General features: G+C 49.8%; 1 protein-coding gene across 2 annotated transcripts in view; it reads left to right on the forward strand.

Annotated features, from left to right (window-relative positions):
* The first annotated feature begins 1774 nt into the window (after nucleotides 1-1774).
* DMRT1 (doublesex and mab-3 related transcription factor 1) overlaps nucleotides 1775-16603 on the forward strand; it is a 101992-nt gene continuing 87163 nt past the window's right edge. For both annotated transcript variants that reach the window (XM_029921133.1, XM_029921135.1), the window contains exons 1-2: nucleotides 1775-2119; nucleotides 5713-5896. In XM_029921133.1, coding sequence (XP_029776993.1) covers nucleotides 1775-2119; nucleotides 5713-5896 — 529 coding nt within the window. The remainder of the gene's footprint in view (nucleotides 2120-5712; nucleotides 5897-16603) is intronic.

The raw sequence follows: 16603 nt of genomic DNA on the forward strand, positions 1-16603 counted from the left end.
CCAGGGAACACTAATGGAGAAACTGCAGGCTGAGGAAAAAGCCCCCTGTGTGGGGGGTGGGGGAGGGTGCTTCAGAAGGAGAGTGAGAAAAGCGGGTTAGAGGCTTTCAGAGCGCAGTGTGGAAAGTGCTCATTTGCTCAGAGAGGGTAACCAGAGAACCATCTCAATGAGAAGCCAAGTAGGGTGGGTTCCATCATTTGCAGACAACGCCCCCCCCCCACCATGGGGCCTGGAATTTGGGACCTGAAAACGACTACTGGGAAAAGCAAGGAGGGTGGGGGAGGGTGATGTTAGGGCAGACCGCTGGCTGGACAATGGCTGGTGTGGGGTTAGGGAGGTGTCACTGACCCAGGACCAACACCAGCCCTCCATGCTGGGTAGAAACTATAAGGCTGAGAAAGGCAGGAGATCATTCAAAGTCCTTTAAGACAGAGCCTTAGCTTTTTGACTTAGGTTTTCACAAGGCAAACAATACCAAGCGACTGCAGGGGCCAGCTGCTGTTTGCATGGAATATGCTGGAAGACTAAGAAACAGGGAGACCCCAGGAAGGACTGCAGATCCAGACAAGGGAAGGGCTGGTGTTCCACGGACACGTGGGAGGGTAGAAAGAAATGATCAGCGGGCCTGGGGGAGGGATCTGCTGGACGGGTGAACACAGGACACACACAAGGGTGGGGTGGGGGTGGGGAGAAGGCTGTAAGATGAAGTTTTTAGAGGGATAATTACAGTGAATGCACGGATCTGAAGTGTGGGATGACTTTTGAGAAGTGTCTGCATCTGTTAAGCCCACCCCCACCCGCATGGAGGTTTCTTACGGCTGAATTTCGCAAGCGGGCAGATCTATGTGAAGCTGCCGAAGGCAAGAAGCTGTACGCTCCCAATGTGAGAAGCGACAAGCCCTGAAACTATAGATTTGACAGTTATCTGGAGCCAGAAGGTGGAAATCCTGTGAATGAAGGAACACAGGTGGGGGAGGGGATAACTGGAGAACGGATGGGCCCAGTCTTTGGTGCGATCGAGCCCCACACAGTGAGGGTCTCGTTTGCTGATTAAATGCAGAGACTTCTCTTTTCTCACGCCTTCCATCTCCTACTTCGTTCTCTTAAGTGAGAGAGAAGCCGCTTTCTGAGTTGGCTTCTGCCAGCCTCTGCCCTACCCAACTAACTTGGAGAAGGGGGGAAGGGAGCGGGAGAACCCATCCGGGTGGTCTGCACCTCCTCCAGCAGCTTGCACGACCGGGATGCACAGCTACGCCCTCGCCGTGCTGGGGAGCTCAGCCTCCTGCGTGTGCAGCGCGCTCAGGCAGCCGGGCCTCCGCACCTGGGAGAACACAGATCGCACAGTCCCCGAGGCTCTGCACCTCCCGCTGCACTTGCAGCCACCTTACAGCAGTGCCCTGGGCGTTTGCAGCCAGTGCAAGCTGGCTCGTGACAGCAACGCTAGGGCTAGAGTTGGGGGGCGGTGGGCGTGGCTGCATTCCCTCTCGCTCTCTCCCGCCCAGGCAGTCCCGGGAACGTTCTGAAAAGTATCCAAGAGGTCCGCGCGCGCGCCAAAAAAAAAAAAGCGCAGCTCCCGCAGCACCCCCTAGAACGCCAGTCTAAGTGTGGTTTGGCCAGAGCGCGCCGCTCGGGCTGCACCTCCGGCCGCAGGGCACACGCCTTCTTCGCCTTCCGCTCCCCATCCTTGCGGTTGGCTGGGCTCTTCCCTTGCAGCCCAGACCAGAGCAGACCAGAGAGGAGTCCGGAGGGTCCTAGCACTTCTCCGTGGGGCACCATGTCCAACGACGAGGCATTCAGCAAGCCCTCGGCACCGTCGGAGGCCGGGGCACCCCCGCAGGGCAAGGCGGGGGGCTTAGGCAAAGCGGCCGGGCCGCTGCTCGCCGGTACCGGTGACGCGGGCGCTGGAGGCAGTGGCGGCAGCGGCTCGGGCACAGGCTCCGGGGCGTCGGGCATGGGCTCCGCGAGCAAGAAGTCCCCGAGGCTGCCCAAGTGCGCGCGATGCAGAAACCACGGCTACGCGTCGCCGCTCAAGGGCCACAAGCGCTTCTGCATGTGGCGGGACTGCCAGTGCAAGAAGTGCAACCTGATCGCCGAGAGACAGCGCGTGATGGCCGCGCAGGTGAGTGCGGGCGTCCGGGAACACGGGGATCAGCCCCGAGCTTAAAGCCCCCTGAGCGAGGCTGGCGCCACGCGGTCCCGGGGTTCTGGAGGGAGGCCGTGGGGCTCGCCGACGGCCGCGGAGCCCAAGTCTCCCAGCTACGGGACGCGCCAGCCCACGCCACGCCACCCTTGGAGGGCCGGGAGTGATCTCCCATCTGGCCCGCGGAGCGGAGAGGTGCCGGCTTTGCTTGGCCCCGAGGCCCCGGGATCCCTGATCTCGCCTTTCAGGAGAGTTGCGGAGTTCGCCCCGTTGGGGTTGCCCGGGATCTCTGAGCTCCTTTTCAGAGCGGAGAGTTGCGGGGCTCGCTCGTTCAGAATCCCCGGACCCCCGACCCTGCCTGCCCTCTAGCAGAGAGCTGAGGGTTTCGCCACCTCGAGGGTCCCCAGGATGGCTGATCCTGCTTTCTGAGCAGTACGTTTCAAGTCTCCCTCTGTCCCAGAATCCCCAGATCCCCGACCCTGTCCTCCAGCAGAGTTGCGGGGTTCGCGCCTTTGGGGGTCCCCAGGATATGTAGGATCTCTGTTTTCTTGGAGCACAGATGTACAGGATTTGCCCTTTCGGGGGTCCCCCAGCGTCCCCAAGATCTCTGATACCCTTTTCAGGGCAGAGTTGCGGGTCCGCCCCGCTGGCGGTCGCGCGGATCTCCGCCATCGCCACGCGAGCAGAGCGTCGGGAAGCCCACCCCGCGGGGGGCCCTAGGATCCCCGCTTCCCTCTCCCCCCCCCAGCTGCGACAAGCTCTGGCGACCGGAGGGTGCTGGAGGGCGCCCGCTTGGCGACTCGCGGAGGCCCCAGGGGCCGCCACGCTTTCGGGTAGCGCGTGGGTGGCGAGATCCTTCTGGAAAAGTCGCTGCAGCGCGCGTGGTCCCCGCGCACCTCCCGGCGCCCTCCGGGAGCTCGCCGCACGCGGCATCAGCCATTTTGAGCCGCAGAAATTTTATTGGCGTTTCAACTTTTGCCGTCGCGACCTGGCCTACTCAGGTCCAAGTTCTTTTGAGTTTGTTTTAAAGCACTCTTAAGGAATTTTGAAAGTCCGCACAGGGGAGAAAATAGGGAGGGCTCGAGGGTAGATCTGTAGTTCTTTTTCTTTTTTGAAAGCATCCCAAGCAGGACAGTAATTTACGTCTTAAACGGAAATAGTTAGGGTCCTTGATACCCTGAAAGGGGTTTTAGGGGAGAAGAGTATACTTTCTTTCTAGCTAAAACTTGTTTCATTCTTTTAAGACAGTTTATTTAAGATGAAAAGATACCAAAGAAGTATTTACTAACGATGTGCTTCTTCGGACTGGGAACGTGGAGATATCGTCCGTGGAAAAGAATTCCCATAAGAACGGTTTAACAAAATTGTGCTTTTTATATACGTCTGATTTTTTAAAACGTATCTTAAATTGGTTGTCTGTTGGCTTCACAGGTGGCAGGTGGACAGGCAGGTTATTTTCCTTAGTTTCTTTACGGTTTTTTAGCTTAATCTGCGGGTGAAGAGAGAACACTGATGTGGGGTTAAAACGCATCCCAGTGAGCTTACTGAGAAAGACTTGGGGAGATTGAAGTTGTATTTGTAGGTAGAAAAATATTCTGAACGTTCAGTTGTTAGCTTAAATATTTAGTGTGGAGAGTAACTTAAGAGGGGAATTGTCCTCAAAATGTAATTAAAAATCCGTATTGAAGTGGGGCCATTCGTTCTGAAGAAGCTAAAGGGGCACCAACTTGGAAAAAGGCGGTTTGCCATGTTAAAAACCAAAGGGACTCAGGATTACTTCTATGATATGAAATTTCAGCTTTTTCCACACCAGAAAGCTTGAGCTGTGCTAGATGAAGTCCTTAAAAATTCCCCATAACAGCCTTTCCTTTCATTCTGAATGTGTGAGATTGAATTTAAATATGACCCTCAAAATGATAGTGTTTTAATCACTTACCCCACCTTCCTGGGTTAAATAACATTTCTTTAAAATCTTTGAGAAGTCTTCTCTCTGCCCCTCCCCTGATTGCCCTCTCTCTCCCTCCCTCTCAGAATAAATACTTTTAAAAAATAAGTAAAATCTTGAGAGATCTTTATAAAAGTGTCCTTAGTTTATGGAATATATATTAAATACCGGTACGTGTTGGGCATGCATGAGTTTTGTGTGTGTTGGGGTATCAGGCATGGACATACTTCAGAGATTTGTGGGTGTTTTTTGTTGTTGATGCTGCTTTGTTTTGGTCAAATCCTTCACATTCTGTTTCTAAACTTGGTTATTGATAGAAAATCCAAGACTTAAGCTTAGTGGTTTTATCTTAATTGATTATTTAATAAGGATTTTTTTTTCATAAGTTGAAGACTTCGTGTTGTGAGTAAAATGGTTTGTAAGTTAATCAGCTTGCTAAATGTGGGCTACAGATGAACTAAAACAACATGGAAGCCGTAGTTGTGTTTCTGGTTTGCCATTTTGATTTCAACTTTGGGTTTATAATTGGGCGTCCGAGGTAGAGCTATTTTACTTTCTCATTTCACTATTACGGATTGTCGGTTCCAACAGAAAGTCTCCTCTTTTGTTACATGTAATAGGCAAAAGTACTTTACTTTTATTTGCTTTATACTTTTTTCTCCCCCAAAACATTTAACAATGTTATTTAAGAGCAGATAAATTGAAGAGGGGCTGTGAGGAGTCTCTCAGGTCGGTTAGGTCCCCTCCACCCTCACTTCAGGCTTCTTCCTTCTGGCCTGGCCTCTGCAGCCTCTCCCTTCCCCAGACTTCAACACCGGTTCGAGCCCCTTCCCACCCCCCACCCCAATTACTTCTCTGCAGGCTCCTCCTTCCGGAGCACAGGGCCCTGTGGGGTTTCCTCAGCAGCCCCTGCCTTTACCATCCCCCCCCCCTCCCTGGTTCCATGTGGTTCCATCCCTTCCTTCTTGCCAGTCCAGGCATTACTCATTTTGACCTTCAAGGCCCTGTTCCGGTACCACTTCTGGCGCTTTGTTGCACTCAAAGCCGTCTCTGCTTCCAGAGTCCCGCTGTGGGCTTGTGTACCTGTCCTGTGGTATTTGTCACATTTCGTGGTGCGTTGTGGCTGCCAAGTTGCCCACCTCCTGTTTCTGCTTTTAAACAGTGAGTACCTTGGGATCGAATCTGATCTTGCTGGGTCTTGCTGGTCGCTGTTCCCAGCACAGTGGCCTTTTACAAACGTGTGGAGCCAAGGAGTGAGTGACCCCCTCTCCCCGCTTTCTGATCCCCCCCCCCCCTGACTTCTCTTCAGCCTGAACTCCTCTGCTTGGCTGACTCTAGGGGTTTTTCTCCATTCTCCCTGGCCAGCCTCATTTCCTGCTGCTCTGCTTACCCCTGGGTGTAAGGGACAGTTTGTGACCTACTCTGGGCCCTAAACCGTCTTCCGCTTTGGCTGCGCGTCCTCGGTACCGGGGTGGCTTTCCCAAGGAATGAGAGAATCGTGGGCCTCTGTCCTGGAGCTCTGAAGTCGGCATGCCTGGGGTGACTGGGGCCTGGTGGTTGTGGCGACCTGTGCTGTCCTGGTGTTGGAGGAGTGCAGGAGCGCTGACCCGCTGCCCTGTGCTTGCAGGTGGCCCTGAGAAGGCAGCAGGCCCAGGAGGAGGAGCTGGGGATCAGCCACCCCATCCCGCTGCCCAGCGCCGCCGAACTGCTGGTCAAGAGAGAGAGCAATGGCAGCAACCCGTGTCTGATGGCCGAGAGCAGCAGCCCCTCGCACCCCGGGCCGGCCAGCACCCCCACCACTGCAGCATCAGGTAAGGGGCCTGAGGCACCCGGTATGGCTGGCCAGGACGGAAGAAGGGCCACGGTCCATGAGTACGGTCTCAGGACTGTCCTGCACCACGCATCACATCCGGAAGGGTAGGGTCTGTTTTTGGCTGTCTCACAAGGAGATGGCCGGTAGCCTCCCATTCCTGTTGGTTAATAGCTAAGTCTGAACCTGGACAGAGCCAGACTCCCTCAATATCAGAGGGGTGGGATTCACCCAGATTTCATCTCTGTCCACCCTCTGTTTTGGGGTCCTCTTGGTGGGAGCTAAAGGTCCTTGTGTTCTAGAACTGAAAGTCTGCTTTCTGTGGCAAGGACTGTGGTCCGTTTGGGGAAAGTGTCTGCAAAGGTCCTGAGGCGTAGGAAGGTTAAGTGACAGGCTGAGTCCACCGAGCTAGAAAGTATCTGGGTTGGTCCATCTGCCTTCAGAGCTCATTGTGCTAAACTGGCTGCCAAATTACCTCAGGAATTATGATGGCCTAGAGCCCCTCAGCACGTCTGGCCATTTAGATTTAATCTAAGTACAATGAAATAAGGCGAAAACGTTAAGCCAAAGAAGATACACCATTAGCGTTAGCGTTCATTAGGGAAATGCAAGTCGAAACTACAGTGAAATACCACTTTGCACCCATTAGGATGGCTCCCATCAAAAAAAACAAAAAAAAAACCCCCCAAACCACAGAAAATAACAATATTAGGGAGGATGGGGGGAACTTGGATCCTTTGTGCACTCTAGGTGGAAACGTAAAATGGTGCAGCTGACCTAGAAAACAACAGGGCGTTTCCTCCAAGCTTAGCGAAGGGAATGATCCTATGACTCAGCAATACCTCTTCTGGGTTTGTAGCCAAACGAATTGAAAGCAGGGTCTCCTAGAGACCCTTGTACTTGAACACCCACATCGATAGTAGCATTCGTAATGTGGAAGCAACCCATGTGTCCACAGATGAGCAGGTAAACAAAAATGTGGTTTATACCTACACTGGAATAGCATTCACCCTTAAGGAGGAAGGGAATTCTAAACTTTTTTTAAACGTTTATTTATTTTTGAGAGAGAGAGAGAGAGAGGGAATATGTGAGCAGGGGAGGGGCAGAGAGAGAGGGAGACACAGAATCTGAAGCAGGCTCCAGGCCCTGAGCTGTCCGCACAGAGCCCAACATGGGACTGGAACCCACAAAATGTGAGATGATGACCTGAGCTGAAATCAGACGCTTAACCGACTGAACGCCCCAGGCGCCCCAAGAGGAAGGGAATTCTGCCGCATGCTACAACAGGATCACCTTGAGGATATTATGCTAAGAGAAATAAGCCGGTCACAAAAAGACAGATACCGTATGGTTCTACTTACGTACTTAGAGTCATCACAGTCATAGAGACAGAAAGTAGATTGGTGGCTGCCAGGGATGGGGGTGAGGGGAGGGGAAGGCAGAAGGGAATGGAGAGTCCGTGTTCTTTGGCTTTAGAACTGCACTTTACAGGATGCAGAGCTCTGGAGATGGATGATGGCGATGGTGGCAATGTCACCGAGGTCTTTAATGTCACTGAAGCATGCACTTAAAAATGGTTAAGATGGGAGATTTTACGTCATATGTATCTTACCACTATAAAAAAATGTGTTTCAAAACTTAAAACCTTCAGCTCCTGTTGCACTACTATATTTCAAGGCACTTAGAGCTCAGGTTCTAATTATTTAAATTATCGAAAAGTGTGCATTTCCATTTGTCACTGAGTTCCATTTAATGGCACTGGTCTAGAATGTAAGAGTTCTAGGAAATCCACCAATATCTGTGAAATCCTGTTGACAAATAAATACGTATACTGTTGACCCTTAACAACATGGGGGTCAGGAGTACCAACCCCTTGCACGGTCAAAACTGCATGTGTAACTTTTGGCTTTCCAAAAACTTAACTACTAATAGGCTACTGTTGAGTAGAAGCCTTACCGGTAATATAAAACAGGCAATTAACAGATATTTTGTTATGTATTATATACCGTATTTTTATAATGAAGTAAGATATAGAGAAGAAAGGTTACGAAGAAAGCGGTAAGGGGGAGAAAATTCGTTAAAAGCACTGCTGTATTTATTAAATCCACGTATCAGTGGACCCTTGCAGTTCAAATCCGTTGTCCAGTAGTCCAATGTGTTACATACTAAAAACACACGCTGAGGGGCGTCTGGGTGGCTCAGTCATTTAAGGAACCGGCTCTTGATTTCGGCTCAGGTCATCATCCCAGGGTCGTGGGATCGAGCCCCGCCTCCACTCCATGCTGAGCCTGGAGCCTGCTTAAGATTCCGTCTCCTTCTCCCTCTGCCGCTCCTCCCAACTCATGTTCTCCCTGTAAAACAAAATAAAAATAAATAAAAAGATACGCAGAGATTCACAGAAGAGCTTTAGAGTCCTCTAAGGCTTCCTGACATACAGCCTTGTAGTGTGGTTCCTCTTCTTTTTATTATTTTATTTTTTTAATGTTTATTTATTTTTGAGACCGAGAAGAGCACAAGTGGGGAAGGGGAGGGAGAGAGGAAGACACAGAATCTAAAGTAGACTCCACGCTCCGAGCTGTCAGCACAGAGCGCCACACGGGGCTCGACCCCAGGAACCATGAGGTCATGACCTGAGCCGAAGTCAGACTTTGAACCTACTGAGCCCCCCCAGCACCCCTGCAGTGTGGCTCCTCGTAACTAAGCTTGTCGTGAGTTACTGTTTGGTTACCAGCTGGGCTGAGGTTATTCATCTGCCTGCCCCTTCTCTCTGTGCAACTTTGAACAAGTCACTTAAGCTCTCTGGGCCTTTTGTTTCCTCGTCAAAAATGGGGGAGGAGGTCTTTGCGGGTTTTGAAGACGGAGGAATCCTGACCATTATAAAGGTCGAGGTAAGTAGGCAGCGGAGAAGCCAGTGAGAGATGGAGCCCTGGTCTCCGTGAAACAGGTAGGTGTGTCTGCGCACCTTTCGCTGTGACAATTGCTGTGACAATTGCCTCCGCTGCAGGTTCTGTAATTAACAAGGAGAATCCTATTTTCTTTCTTGCGCTTGGTTGCTCCTAAGGTATGCTTACAAAGGGTTTCCAGACTTCTCTTTTGTTAGAAAGGACTGACTATATCTATCAGCAATAGGATCTTTACACTTTGAGATTATAGCTGTGTTTAAGGCTGATTACCAAATAATGCGGGGTCAGGGGCTGCTCTAGCGAATTTCGAATTTCGCTGGAGGGCTGAAATGGGGAAGGGGTGTGTCAGAGGAATAAAGAGGGGAGTAACTCATCTGATTTTCACAAACACCTTCTAAGGTAGGAACTTTTCCTGTTTACAGCTAAGGAAAGCAGTGGTGAGGGAGCTGCCCCAGAATAAAGTAGAGTTGAACTGGGATTCTGTCCAGGGCTGTAAGGTCCCAAAGCTCATGGATTTTCCATCTTACCTGCCTGGGAGGAGAGGCAGGGGGAACAGTTGCCGTGTTTCCCTGTCAAATGGACAGTCACAGTTAGAGGCTGTGGTTGAATTCTCAGAAGGGATTTATGGCTACTGGGTAAATTAAGAACAACGTTAGGGGCAGAAGTCCCTGCCATCCACTGCTGTCCTAGAAAGCTGCGGCCCACGCTCATGGGGAGGAATAGAGGCAGAGGCCTGGGATGGGTAAACGTCTGGGCTGGGCAGTTTGTAGGACACCACGGGTGAACCTGGTTTAGCCAGTGGTCCGCCGCTCCACCCTGATAGAAGGGACATCGGACTTGGACTGTATACCTCAAGATAGGAGCTATAGAAGACGGAGTTCACCATGACAGAGACATTCTCGAAGAGTATTTCAGAGTGGCCGCAGGGAAAGTTACAAATAGAAGCAGAAGGGGAGCAAGATAGAAGGTTCAGGGTCAAGGAGGATGTGACCAGATTCCCTTCTTGGCCTCTGGAGCTGGTAGACCTTGGAGTCCTTTGGAGTCTGGAATCAGCCCTCAAAGGGAGGGGAACGAGGCAGCCAGCGGTGCACTGTGCTCCTGGGCTCAGGAGGCTTTGCTTGCCGCGGGCAGGGGGCTCTCTCCTCGCCAGCCCACCTCCATAGGACAGGAGCCCCAGGTACAGGGTCTGGCTCCTGGCGGGGGGCATAGAGAGAGAGAAAAAGAGGGAGAATCCCAAGCAGGCTCCATGCTGTCCGCTCACTCTCAGGAATTGTGAGATGATGATCTGAGCCAGTATCAAGAGTCGGACAATTGGGGCGCCTGGGTGGCTCAGTCGGTTAAGCCTCTGACTTCGGCTCAGGTCAGATCTCACGTTCGTGGGTTCAAGCCCCGCGTCAGGCTCTGTGCTGACAGCTAGCTCAGAGCCTGGAGCCTGCTTCTGGTTCTGTGTCTCCTTCTCTCTCTGCCCCTCCCCCTCTCATGCTCTGTCTCTCTCTGTATCAGAAATAAATAAAACATTAAAAAAAATTAAAAAAAAAAAGAGTCGGACAATAACCGACGGAGCCCCTCGGCGCCCCAGGAATTGCATCAAGGCTCTTGAGTGGAGATTGATAATTTCTAGACTGGGCTAGGACATGCGCGGGAGAAAGACAGAAGAACCAGTAGAAGTAAACTACATAAATATAGAGAGGGAGGAAAAGAAAGGAAGGGAAGTGGGCGGGGGGGGGGGGGACAACCGAGAGAGACAGACTGACTGAAGAGCGTCCTTCAAGGTCCGTGACGCAGGTGGGGCCCAGCTTAGCGACAGTTTGCTGCTAACACGTAAGTAGAGCTTGTATGAAACTTGGAGAGATTGGAATTTGTTTAACACAACAGTTCACTTGATGCAGTAAAAGGAAAATAGCACGTAAAGCATAGTCAGTGAAATGGGATTGTCCTTCCAACCCCAACCTGCAGGTCCCTTCCAATTGGCATTCCAGGATTCCTGGCTGGACGTGCAGGCTTCTGTGTCTGCCTGTCGCTTCGCAGATCTATTATCCACACATTTAACTTCATGGGAGTGCATCGCTCCTACTTGTGTGTAGTTCGGTTTTTTTTCCTTCTTAAAACAGCTTGGAATTTTTTTAATGTTTATTTTTGAGAAATAGAGAGTGTGTGATTGAGTGTTGGGGAGGGGCACAGAGAGAGGGGGACAGAAGATCCGAGGCAGGCTCCAGGCTAGGTGCTGACAGCCCGATATGGGGCTCGAACTCCTGAACCGTGAGATCATGACCAGAGCTTAAGTGAGAAGCTCAATCGACTGAGCCCCCAGCAGCCCCCCAGCTTGGGATTTCTTAATGGGCTACCATTCCGTTGTATCGATGTGAAAGGCTGGAACTTGAAATGATTTAGTGAGGGGTGACAGCCGCTGATGTGGCCAGGGAAAGCTGCCCACTGACCTGGCTCCCACGGAGGTGGCTTCTCCCCCTGTCCCTCCCATACCTAATGTTTAGTGTCCACAGGGGCAGGAGCCTGGTGGCACTCAGTAGATTTTCATGTCCTTGAAGTTTCTCAGTTATCTCCTGTTGGCTCCCAAAAGTGCCAGAGTGAGAGTGGAAGGCATCCAGGAATTATTGCCCACGTTACTGGCTGAATTCTAAGGATGCTGTGAAGAAACTGGGTTCATCCCACACTGTTGTTTTCACTTGTTGGAGAACGGATTCCCTCGGAATAGGCTAAGGGACCTTAGAAGAAAGTCTCCACAATCCTTAACCCCAGATTGGCTACAGTCCACCGAACCATGACCGGAGATTCTAGAGTAATGGGTGGGAAGGATTTCTAACTGTTATTTTCCTCTTTGACTCGTGTGTTACTGAGGAAGAAAACTCAGTGATGCTCTGTTCATTGCTGTTTCTTACGCTAGTGGGTTCATTTTCAGTGCGACGGCAAAAAAAAACCCACCATTTTTAAAATTATAAATAACAATGAATTAATAGCAGCTATTCTGCATCATCTCCGTGGTGTTCTGTTTTTAATTTTAGCGTAAGATACATCTTAATTTTCAAAATTACCAACTGACTTTAAGAAGTCTCACACAGGCATTCTTCGCCTTTGAAATTCACATTCCTCTTTGTTTTATTAATCTTTTTTAATGGTTCTTATTTTTCATTTTGGAGAGAGAGAGAGACAGTGCAAGTGAGGGAGGGGCGGAGAGAGAGGGAGACACAGAATCGGAAGCAGGCTCCAGGCTCTGAGCTAACTGTCAGCACAGAGCCCGACGCGGGGCTCAAACCCACGGACCGTGAGAACATGACCTGAGCCGAAGTCAGACACTTAACCCACTGAGCCGCCCAGGGGCCTCTGTTTTATCCTATATTCCACTCTTCTTCAACCTCCAGTGCCACCAGTAGGAGGCCATGGAGACCTCACGCTGAGGTCTGTGTGGTTCTTGCTTCTCTTCTCTGGGCACAGCTGTCAGAGGAAGGGTTGCATTGTAGATGCTCTGACGCATGTGTGTCCTGTGTGAGTAGGGACTTGAATGTTATCGCCCTTGGGGCCCTCCCTCCTGGAGCACCCTGAACTTTCACACACTCACAGCCACACTCCCTCACATCAGACCACCCCCTCCCGTCTCTGGCCTTGCCCCTGCTGCCCAGGCTCCTGTGGCCTGTGGCCCGCTTTCCCTCACCTTTCTCCTGTTGGAAGGGTCAGTTGGGTCTGGGTCTGATAATGACGGGACACCCATCCCCCCCCCCCCCCCCCCCCCCCCCCCCCCCCCCGCCCCCAGCTTCTCTTCCTTCCCAGGAGCTTCTCCCTTGAGCGTACTCCCCAAGAGACAGCACATGCTGGTGCGGAAAACATTTCCTGGGTGCCTTCTCTGTGCTTTACCGATGTGAAATGTGGCAGTTTGAAAATGGAACCGTGTGTCCATGTGGCTTTTACCAGCAAGAACTGTGGCTGATGAACCAACCATAGGAGATATTGAGTTTAGGTTATTTTTTTAAATAAACTTTATATTTAAAAATTTTTTAATGTTTACTTATTTTGGACAGACAGAGAGGGCCAGAGCATAAGCAGGGGAGAGGCAGAGAGAGAGGGAGACACAGAATCAGAAGCAGGTTCCAGGCTCCGAGCTGTCAGCACAGAGCCCGATGCGGGGCTCGAATTCACGAACCGCGAGATCATGACCTGAACTGGAGTCAGATGCTCAGCCGACTGAGCCACCCAGGCGCCCCAGAACTGTATTCTTTAGAGCAGTTATAGGTTCACATCATAATGATGAGGAAGGCACAGAGATTTCCCATATGCCCCCTGACCCTACACAGGCGCAGCCTTCCCCGCCATCCACATCCGCCGCCAGAGCGGGACACTTGGTGCAGCTGAAGCTGCGTAGACATGTCTTCACCACCTGAGCTCTGTCGTTTACGTGAGGATCCCGTCTCGCTGCTGTGCGTTCTGTGGGTTTGGACAGATTTATGACGCTCTATCCCCACCATTATTTTGTCACACAGAGTTGTTTCACTGACCTACAAATTACCCTGTGTGGAGTTATTTAAGTTTAAAATAACATTTCAGGGACACCTGGGTGGCTCAGTCGGTGAAGCATCTGACTTTGGCTCCAGTCATGATCTCATGGTTTGGGAGTTCAAGCCCAACATCGGGCTCCGTGCTGACAGCTCAGAGCCTTGGATTTTGTGTCTCTGTCCCTTTCCTGATTGTGATTTCTCTTTCTCTCAAAAATAAACACTAAAAAATCACATTTAAGTTTTTACCTTTGTAGTTTTCCATTATTGTACAGAAAAAAGCACTTCATTTAAATGAATACCCAAAGCATTTCATCTAAACTGCTTTGAGGATTCACTTTTGAAGGCTTCTGGCCACTTAACACGAGTTGAACTCCGCAGATTTTAGACAGAAGTCTCAATTTCTAGTAGAATTTTCTAGCGCAGATACTTGTTTTTAAAAAGGCTTTCAATAGAAGTATTCCCCAATTTTACTTTCACAGTCAGGGAAATTTTTAGAATGTCGTACAGAACAAAACTCCTTATTCCAAAACTAGAGTTGGAGGCTTGAATACAAAAAGGAAACACTGAAGTCTCATGGTGCCGATCATTGAGTATACGTAATTTTATTTATTTCATTTATTTTTGTTTAAAAAACTTTTTTAAATGTTTATTTTTGAGAGACAGACAGAGCGCAAATGAAGGACAGGCAGAGAGAGAGAGGGAGACACAGCATTCGAAGCAGGCTCCAGGCTCTGAGCTGTCAGCATACGAGCCCGTGCAGGGCTTGAACTCAGGAACCACAAGATCATGACCTGAGCCAAAGTCGGACACTCAGCTGACTGAGCCCCCCAGGATCTGTCATTTTAGATCGGATCTGACCCAATTTTACTTCTTCCGAGGACAGTCTCCGCCTGCGTGGCAGATGTGGCAATTAATTGGGCTGATAGAAATTCTCCGTAGTTAGTATTTCCGAGCGGTGGCCGCCGACAAGGTGCACGGAAAGTGGCCTTCGGGTCTCACTCTGGCTCAAAAGAAAATCTAGAAACATCGAGAGCCACAGAAAAGATAAATCCAAGGTTTCAGTCACAAACTAGTTGTGTCACAGCATTTGCAGAAGACGTGAGAATGTTTCAGTAGGTTGACGTCTTTATCTCCTTGGTGAAAACGCGATCTTCCGGGCAGGGGCCGTATTTTGGTCCCCTGTGTCCAAGTGCGCAGCGCAGCGTGGTACCTGGCTGTGGAGTCAGTGGTCGTGAGCCGCTGTGGGGTGAGTGAACGCGGTGGGTACCTTGGACCGTGTGTTTTAGAACACCTGACGAGTGGGGGCACCTCGGTGGCTCCTCGGTGGCTCGGTTGGTTAAGCGTCCATCTTGATTTCGGCTCAGGTCATGATCTCAGGGTTTGTGGGATCGAGCCTCACTTTAGGCTCTGTGCTGACAGTGTGGGACCTGCTTGAGACTCTCTCTCTTCCTTTCTCTCTTTGCCCCCTCCCAAATAAATAAAACGAACAAAAGTGTAAAGCACTGGACTCGTGCCCTGGGCCCATCTATATGTCAGGGAGTGAGATCATTGATGCTCATTTAATGTGCATTTTTGTTCTGTGGTTCTTTTTTGAGTGTATCTGAATGTTTGAAATGCTAAAAATCCAAACATAATTTAACAGCTCAAATAATTCACGTACGATATAATTCCCGTGTTTGAAGTGCACAACTCCTTATTTTTTAGTAAATTCACAGAATTCTGCAACCAGCACCAGACTCTAATTCTGGAATATTTTTGTCTCCTCTTAAAATGAACCTCTGTCGGGGTGCCTGGGTGGCTCAGTCGGTTAAGTGCCAGCTTCGGCTCAGGTCATGATCTCACGGTTTGTGGGTTTGAGCCCCGCGTTGGGCTGGAGCCTGCTTCCGATTCTGTGTCTCCCTCTCTCTCTGACTCCCCTGCTCGCACTGTCTCTCTCTGTCTCTCAAAAATAAATAAAAACATAAAAAAGATGAACCTCTGCCCATTAACAGTCACGACCCGACCCCACTCCCCGTACCAGCCCTAGGTAACCACTAATATGTTTTCTGTTTACATAGATTTGCCTCTCTGGACATGTTGTGGTTTGGACACCTTCTATATATGAAATCACATATGTGACTTTTTGTGTCTGGCTTATTTCACTTATTCTGATGTTAGCAAGGTTTACCCATTTTTTTTTAGCATTCATTAATTTCTTTTTTTAAATTTAAGTTTATTTATTTATTTTGAGAGAGAGAGAGAGAGAGAGAGTGAGAGAGTGCAAGCAGGGGAGGGGCAGGCAGAAGGGGGAGAGAGAATCCCAAGCAGGCTCCGTGCTCACGGAGCCTGACGTGGGGCTCAATCTCACACCTGCGAGATGATGACCTGAGCCGAAATCAAGAGTTAGATGCTCAACTGACTGGCCACCCAGGTGTCCCTTCATTTTTTAAATTAGTATTCCATTATGTGTCTATATTCTATTTTTTTTCATCAGCTAATGGACATGTGGGTTGTTTACACTTTTTGGCTATTAGGAGTCATTCTTCTGTAACATTTTTGTACCAGTTTTTGTATGAATGTGCATTTCATTTTCTTAGGTATATACCAAGTAGTCCTAATTGCTGAATCATCTGGTAACACTATGTTTTTTAACGTTTTGAGGAACCTTTGAGAATGTTTTCCAAAGAGGCTGCACTGTCTTACATTCCTACAGGGGAGGTATGAGGGTCCCAGAAAATCCAAACTGAAGTTTTTTACTGCTTATTATTTTTTTAAAGTTTATTTATTTATTTTGAGAAAGAGGAGTACAAGTAGGGGAGAGGTAGAGAGAGAGGATCCCTAGCACCTTGGCTCCATTGGTGTGGAGCCTGACCTGTGTCTCAAACTCACAAACCATGAGATCATGACCTGAGTCGAAATCAAGAGTCAGACACTTAACTGACTGAACCACCCAGCTGCCCCCGAACTTAAGTTAAAAATTTTTTAATGTTTATTTTTGAGAGAGAGGGAGAGAGAGAGAGAGAATCTGGGAGGGGCAGAGAGAGAGGAAGGCACAGAACCGGAAGCAGGCTCCAAGCTCTGAGCTGTCAGCACAGAGCCCGATGTGGGGCTCGAACCCATGAACTGTGAGATCCTGATCTGAGCTGAAGTTGGAAGCTTAGCCGACTGAGCCCCAAGTTTTTTTTAAAAATAAAAGGTAAGGTGCCTTCATCCTGGTAAACATTATGGACGTAAAACCCAAAGAGAGTCTCCTTGATGACCAGAAGTTTAGATCATGGAGGATTCTCTAGGTTTGCATTTTATTTTCTTTTTTTTTTTTCC

This window comes from Suricata suricatta, chromosome 13, assembly GCF_006229205.1.
Source record: "Suricata suricatta isolate VVHF042 chromosome 13, meerkat_22Aug2017_6uvM2_HiC, whole genome shotgun sequence".
NCBI lineage: Eukaryota > Metazoa > Chordata > Mammalia > Carnivora > Herpestidae > Suricata > Suricata suricatta.